The following is an 8,312-nucleotide window of genomic DNA, read 5'->3' on the forward strand; positions in this document are numbered from 1 at the left end:
TATAACATGGCTGTAGGTCATAACACCCGGGTAATGCCGGGGTGCATTGCTAGTATATATATAAAATGTATAAATAAATATATATGTAAATATACATGTATACATATATAATACATATGTGTGTGTATACATATATATGTGTGTGTGTGTGTTTGTGCGTTTGTGTATGTATATATATCTGTATTTATGCATATATGTGTGTGAGTGTGTGTATACATACATACACATACACTCACACATATTACTTAATCTAAGGGCTTCAGTATTTTTGTATAAATTACCGTGTCCAGAATGCATATGAGGCACTCCGTCAGTTACGACGACGAGAATTCCAGTTGATTCAATCAACGGAACAGCCTGTTCGTGAAATTAACGTGCAAGTGACTGAGCACTCCATAGATACGTGTACTCTTAACGTAGTTCTCGGGGAGATTGAACATGACACAGTGTGACAAGGCTGACCCCTTTGAAATACAGGCACAACAGAAACAGGAAGTAAGAGTCAGAGATAGTTGCAATGAAAGAGTACAGCAAGGGTCACCACCAACCCCTGCTGGAGCCTCGTGGAGCTTTAGGTGTTTTTCGCTCAATAAACACTCACAACGCCCGATCTGGGAATCGAAACCGTGATACTACGACCGCGGGTCCACTACCCTAATCTCTGGGCCATTGTGCCTCCACAATACATATGTATGTATACACACACGTATGCACACACGCGCGCGCGCACACACATGCACACATACGCACACACACACATACACAAACACGCGTGGCCATAATAACGAAGTAATAATGGTTTAGCTAATAGTTTTAATTGCTTTGCTCTTATTAACTTTATGTCTTGTATTGAGTGCTCCTCCTGAAGCTTGTCTTCATAAATGTGTGTGCTTGTATGCGTGTGCATGCGTTTCATTGTGTGTGTCTTAAACAGATCTAAGATGTGAAAGAAAAACGTAGAAGAAAGAAAGGTGGGTGTTAGAATTGTTAAAAGAACAAAAGCGTGACAATACCAAAGGGTGTGTTATACACGGAGTTGAAGATTACACACAAAAAGCAGTTACTGCGTGCACAGCAATGCATTCCTAATCTTACCCTTCCCACCTTTGAGCTTTCTGTTATTTGAACGTATTTTCCGTTTGGCTCTACTTCTGCGATCGAAACGGTTCCGCTAGCAGTTCGGTTGATGGTGATTTTACCTGGTAACAATAGAATATATAAAAACTTTTAGGTTTGTGTATCCATGCATGTACATATACACGTATATATATACACACACATACACACATGCATGAAATTATACATACATCGATACATACAGCATGCGTACATACATATATGGTATCAAAAAGTTCCGGGACTAGTTATGTTTAATAAAAAATAACTTATCATCTTCGACATAGTCACCTCGCGCAGCAAAACACTGGTCTCAGCGTTCCTGCCATTTTGGGAATTCAGCATAGAAGTCGTTTTCCGTAAGCGAGTCAAGGGCCTTCTGCGATTCGCTCTAGTTTGCTAGCATTGCTAGCTCTCACTACGCACTCAACCATGTCCTGCCATCTCTTGGCGTGCTACAGAACTAATCCAGGAACGTTTTGATGCCACCTCGTACATACATACATACACGGTGGCTTTTAACTTGTGAAGACTTATGACAATTACTGACAAGTTATCTTACCCTTTGTGACGCTTATCTTTTTTGTCATCCAAATTCTAGTTAATGTGCATTTTCCCCTTTAGAAACCACATCAACGTACAATAAAATTAACTAGCAAAAGAAACAAAACAAAAAGACGTATGCACATACATACAAATATACGTTTTAGAAAATTACGAGAAATGAGTACTCAATGCAAATCTAAAGCAGTATTTCTCAACGTGGGAAACACCTCACAGAAGTAGAGCATAACAATATTATGTTGGTATGGGGGGTTACTTCGAAATGGGGTGTAAGTAAGAAGTAACAAGCGTATAAAACTTCTACTAAAGTTTTAATTAAAACTTATTTTAGAAATAAATGTTTTATGACCTAACTTTCTCCGTTCGTAGTGAAGTACACATATTTTAATTTATTTTGAGAATCGAAGGATAGTACTGAAGAAATTGGTTGAGAAATACTAATCAAGAGTTTATTCTAGGAGCCACTTGGTTATTTACTCTGTTGTTACTCAGAGTTTCATACCACATGCTGTTCGATCACGTAACTTGAGGATGAATGAATACATCATTAAGTCGATTCTCATTGGTTGGAGGTGGTCATCTGATAAGCTGACTTGCACCTAACAGATTCTGTTGTTAATGCTACTCACTGGATCTACTAATCGATAAGGGAGAATACTCTCTTTATGATATGTAAGAGTCAGGGGCGACTACCACGGTCGATCTGGGTATTGCAGCTTATGCAAATCCAGAAGTCTCTCTAGAGCCTTCGTTGGAAGCAGAGAGATAGTATCTCCGACCTTCTATTCAGCATCATTGGCAATATGGCTGGCTATTTTATGGCGCTAGCTTAAGATCTGTGGGTTCTACAAGTGACTTAAAATAACGGGGTAGATTTATTTCTGATGTGAATAGCGTATAGTTCTTTTCAAAACTATCTGAAGTTGTTAGTAGTCGTTTTAATTATCATTGCTTGGGTAATTTATTGAGCTTTCCGAATTTACAAGGTGGTTGTTAAAGTGGGAAATGTCTAGGTAAGCGGCTAAAACTATAGTACGAGATCTGGTAATCTATGCTCTCCAGTCAAGAATAGCTTTCTTTAAAGTTACTTCCGTTGAAAAACTTGTGGTTTTCATGCATAGCTGAGAAATAGAATTGTACTGGGGATACAAATTATCTGGTTATGTTTCTCTTTGCCTCTACACTTATGATGAATAGTGGAGAGAACTAAGTTATTTATTTGTTCTTGATTCTGCAGCCGTGTCTGTAGAGGAGAGAAGGGTTGTTTTTGCTAACGTCATTTCTTGCTCGTACGTCGTTCAAAATGAAAAATTCCTTATTGAAAATTATCCTGTCAAAAAACAAATTATGAACATCAACTTATTCTGTCTACAAGACTCTTTGAGCTGAAATGTTCCACGTAATCTCCCAATTTTGGTCGAGTCTCTCGTGTTTTCGTTTCTATGCTTATAATGTTACAGCTGGTAGGACAAGTTTTTTTTTTTTGCTCATGTGATTTAGAATCTCTTGTGTTATTTGAAAGGCATTATACGAATATTTAAGGTTTAATGGAGATATTTAGTGAGATGTCAGAACCTTTTTTTACAATACAAAACAATGTACTAATGTATTTCCTTCTTGTAAGAAGCAGGAGTGTTGTATAAGTAACGATTAATTAATTAATTTGCTCTGACCAGTTCAGATCATCTTATGGGCAGTGAGTCATATATTATTTATATATGTATAAATAAAGTGCATACGAATACATACTTAAGTGTATATTATTGGTTACTGAACCAAGTTGTTGAGATATTCGCTATTATAAAAAAAATTCAATACACTAAGAATGTCGATGTATCATAATGCATTTTATGCACTAATGTGTGCATGTACACACATCCTATGTGTATATTTCAGTGTGCGCATGTGCGCGCATGCGCGTTGAATCCTTCCCTCCTCGTCTAAAGTGTGATATGGCTTAATGCAACTATATTTATTCACGATATAGTTCATTGCTGTTAATATTTAACACATGCACCAACCCAACTTTTTTCCTGTTTACATATTCTCTGTAGATATTGATGTAAAGCTATTCATGTTGAGCATCGCCTCATCAATGCCACTAAATTGGAAGAGGTTACAAAATTGATAGAACACGCCTCACCTCCTGCAATACTAAACTTTTAAATAAAGCAATAAGATAAGGGCTTCCATTGCAGCTCTTTTGTTTCAATTCTATCCTCAAATTGCCAAAGAGAGATTAGTATAAACATTTTGAAAGGAATATGAAAAAGTTGACTTACCAGTTTCAGGTGTGTGGAAACCTGAAGAAGCCCTTTGTTGCAGAGCATTAGCTAATGCCTCTTCCGAATGACTCTGATAACCGCCAATTGACTGAACCACACTGCCAAGACTAAGTCTGTAAAGAGGCAAAATTTAGAGGGGCGAGAAATTGAAAGGATTATAAACTAATCAAGAATGAAATATCAATATACGAACTGTTAACGTCATTCTTAAATTTAAAAACAGTTTTTTTTTATTAAAATATTTATGGTTTTATATTTAGATATTTATTAACATCACTCAAAACGGAATCTCAGCTATTGCAGTTTTAGCACCCATCTCAGACTTTTATAAAGTCCATTTAGAATAATTTTGATTTCTTTAAAAAGTAAAGATTTCTGACTACTACTACTACTACTACTAATAATAATAATAATAATAATGGTTTAGAATTTTTCCACAAGGGCAGCCATTTTGGGGGAGGAGATGAGTCTATTACATCTACCCCAGTGTTTCACTGGTACTTAATTTATCGATCCCTAGAGGACGAAGGCAAAGTCAACCTCGGCGGAATTTGAACTCAGAATGTAGCGACGGACGAAATACTGTTAAGCATTTCATCCAACGCCCTAATGATTCTGCCAGCTCGCCGCCTTAATAATAATAATTATTATTATTATTATTATTATTATCCTTTCTACTGGAAGCACAGGGTCTCAAATTTGGGGGCAAGGGATTAAGTCGATTACATCGATCCCCAGGAAGTAACTGGGACTAATTTTATCGACTCGAAAGGATGAAAAGCAAAGTCAACCTCGGCGGAATTCGAACTCAAAACCTAACGGCAAACGAAATACCGCTAAGCATTTCGCCCGGCGTGCTAACGTTTCTGCCAGCTCGCCGCCTCAATAATGATGATAATAATAATAATAATAATAATAATAATAATAATAATAATAATAATAATAATAATAATAATAATAATAATAATAATAATAATTTCAAATTTTGCCACAAAAGGCAGCCATTTGGGGGAAGGGGATGAGTTGATTATGTACTGAACGGTATTTCGTCCGTCTTTACGTTTTGAGCTCAGAATCCATTAAGTTCGACTTTGTCTTTTATCCTTTCGAGGTCGATAAAATAAGTATAAGCTGAGCCCTGGCTCGGTATCATAGACTTGCCCCTCCCCCGAAATTGTTGGCCTTGTAATAATATTTGGAATCAATACCTGTTTGTATTGAGTTTTGTCCCTTTTACATTCTGAATTCAAATCCTCTCGAGATTAACACTGAATTTCACGCCTTCTTGGATCAATAAAATAACTACCAGTCCAAGCATTTAGAAAGGAAGGAATTTCTATAACAGACCGTTTCGTCATGTCAAGTGGTTGGCCTTTGTAGCTCTATCAATAATCAATATTCTTTATGTCTCGAATTCAAATGCCGTTGTGACTGACTTTAACTTCTAAACTTTCTTGGATCAGCAAAAGAAAATCCCTAGCATCGGGCTACAACAAGTAATATTAGATGCCAAGAACCTCCCTCAGTATCCTAGCAGTTCCTAATAATAGTGTTTTCTTGAATTACACAAAGCTTGGTTTTATGCCTATTTCTTCTATCCATCTGTTCAAATCTTTAGGGATAGTTTCTAATGCACCTATAACTACTGGGATACATTTCACCCGGTCCTGGTACTTTGCTATCTTCTCTATACCTGTCATATCGACTTTCTCATCATTTGAGACTGTAAAGTGAGTTACCTTGCACTTTCTATTCCCTTTGCCTACAAAATCAGGCCTTCTAGCTTTTATTACTGTATATTTCCCTTCCTGTAAGCAGCAGGAGTGTTGTATAAATAATGAATGGTTCCCTAATTTTAAACCAGTATTAACCTGTTTTCTTCTCCTTCCAGCAGTTTACGATAAGCAGCAATCTCGAGTTCCAAAGACAGTTTGGCATCCATCAGATCTCGGAGTTCTTTGATCATCGCTTCAAGCTCGGCATTGAGTCTCTCAACGTCGGCTCTGTGTTCGCTTTTCTCGCTTTCCAAATCCGCAGAAACTGATTGAAATTCGCTCTGTAATGCTCTCAGTTGAGATGTTAGTTGGGCGATCTATAAAGAGCAAAATCATGAATAAATATATAGATAAATAAATATATGTATATACACATATATATACATATATATTATAGAGGCAATTATGCGGATAAACAAATGAAATACAACAGCTTGGGGTTGATATACAATATATATACATTCAACGAGAAAGAAAAGAAAGACGAGATTTTCAAAAGGTGAATATTTATGTATAAATAAATAGATATTTATATATTAACGGATCAAGCTTACACAGAGTACAAATGACAGAGAAAATTAAAGAGAAAAAAGCTGTTAAATACACTCACACATACACACATCCTTCGATTTAGCTCGCAATGAGCTCTTCTTAATACAGTCCAGTCCATATATTGTGAAATATACTTAAAAATATACTTTATGAGAAAATTTAACTTTATATATATAATTCTATACGTGTACGCATTCATACACACACACACACACACACATACACACACACACATACGCAAACATATCATTGCACAAGATGTGATTTGAAAGGTGTAACACCTTGACTAATTTGTGTGTATATATATATATATATATATATATATATATATATATATATATATATATATATATATATATATATGTATTATATATATATTGTGGTACAAGTAGAAAGATATATTTTTGCAACGCGTAAAAAATACTGATATAACAGTATATATATGGGATAATATCCCTTACAGAGCAGAAAAATCTGTCAGCAACCAGCCTTGTATATAGATACGAGAGCGTGGAAACCACTCATAACCTTGTGTTTTGCTCATGGCAGTGTCCTTGTAAGCAGTTTGAAGCAGGACAACTGTTTCGGCCATCGCAAAAATCGACGAACACGGGAGAAGCGCTGCAAAATAAAGACATTCCACGTGACAGTACGACCACAGTTGATGACGTCAGTTGTCAGACTGATGCTTGAGAGTCGCATCAAGTAGCTTCTAGCGGCGGAAGCCTGAACTACAACTGGTTTGTCCCCCAGAGGACGTTTTTGGTTATTTTTGGGTACGCTCTCATACATATCCATACATGTATGTAAATATATATATATATATATATATATATATATATACATATATATATATATATATATACATATATATATATATACATACATACATACATACATACACACACATATATATACACATATACACATGCGTACATGTCCATAGACACACACACACATAAATATATCTTACCTGAGCCTGGCAGTCGAGAAGTTTGGCCTCCAGATCATTCTTCTGAGAACGAAGTCTTTTGTTCTCGTCGCTCATATGTGCTGATTCAGCGTTTCCTTTCGATGCACCCAAACGCATTTCATTCATCTGAAATAAATACACAAACAAATATTTCAAAATATAATACTAAACAGTATTTCAACATATTCTTCCTCCATACAACTAAAGGTCTTTGCTTAAATTGACAAGTTTAAAATCTTAAAATTTGCGCACTTTATTAAATCATTTTCTCCCTCAGTGAACGTCAGTGCTAGGTTTTGTCATTGAAAGAAAATCATTGTTGATTTTTATCAATGGAAGCCACAACCAGTTTTCTGTCAGCCACGTCACGAACTAGTATTTGTCAATAAAGACCATTTCTAGTTTTGCCAATAAATATTGATGACCTGAGGTTAATCAATAAGTTGTCTATAGCAGTGTGTTATAAAGTAAGCAATAGACTACGAAGAAGTGTTGAAATTCCTCGCTTTGGGTGAAAGAAAATACAAGAGGATCAGATAACTATGATTTTATTCAACATATTCCCCTCTCAGATTCACACACTTATTGAGGCGGTCCTTCAGTTTTTCTAAGCCCTGTAAAAGAACTCGGAAGGTTAGGCCACCAGCCAGGCTTTTTGTGATGATCTTAAAGCCAGTAACTTTTCAGCAATCCTTCGTAGATAGTGTTGAGATTGTTTAGCTACATGTTACGAGTGCAAAAACTTATACTGAAACCGTCTAAGGCGGACCTTTTGGGCAGCAGAGAACAGAATGGAAATAAGGTGGAATGAAGACGACTTACCTCGGATTGGTACCTAGCCTCCATGGCAGCAGACATTCCCTCCAGTTGACCTTCAAATTCTTGGCGGATTTCTTTCAGGCAGTTGCCGAGTTCCGTAGTCCAGTATTCTCGCATGTCAGGAATGCTATTGTCCTTGGAGAGAAGGGCTCGATACTCTTTGATTTCCTATACAGAAACATGTAGAAAAGCAAGATGATATATCGGTTAAAAAATACACACAACCCC

The 8,312-nt window shown here is 36.3% G+C and overlaps 1 protein-coding gene across 1 annotated transcript in view; it reads right to left on the reverse strand.

Annotated features, from left to right (window-relative positions):
• Nucleotides 1-972: 972 nt before the first annotated feature.
• The window catches only part of LOC106873802 (60 kDa neurofilament protein), a 28,345-nt gene continuing 21,005 nt past the window's right edge, over nt 973-8,312 (reverse strand). Inside the window, exons 4-8 of the mRNA XM_014921317.2 lie at nt 8,088-8,252; nt 7,266-7,391; nt 5,837-6,057; nt 3,963-4,078; nt 973-1,199 (exon numbers count right to left, since the gene is read on the reverse strand). Of these exons, the coding sequence (XP_014776803.1) occupies nt 988-1,199; nt 3,963-4,078; nt 5,837-6,057; nt 7,266-7,391; nt 8,088-8,252 (840 nt within the window). The 3' untranslated portion in view covers nt 973-987. The remainder of the gene's footprint in view (nt 1,200-3,962; nt 4,079-5,836; nt 6,058-7,265; nt 7,392-8,087; nt 8,253-8,312) is intronic.

The sequence above is a fragment of the Octopus bimaculoides genome, chromosome 21 (genome assembly GCF_001194135.2).
Source record: "Octopus bimaculoides isolate UCB-OBI-ISO-001 chromosome 21, ASM119413v2, whole genome shotgun sequence".
NCBI classification, from domain to species: Eukaryota; Metazoa; Mollusca; class Cephalopoda; order Octopoda; family Octopodidae; genus Octopus; species Octopus bimaculoides.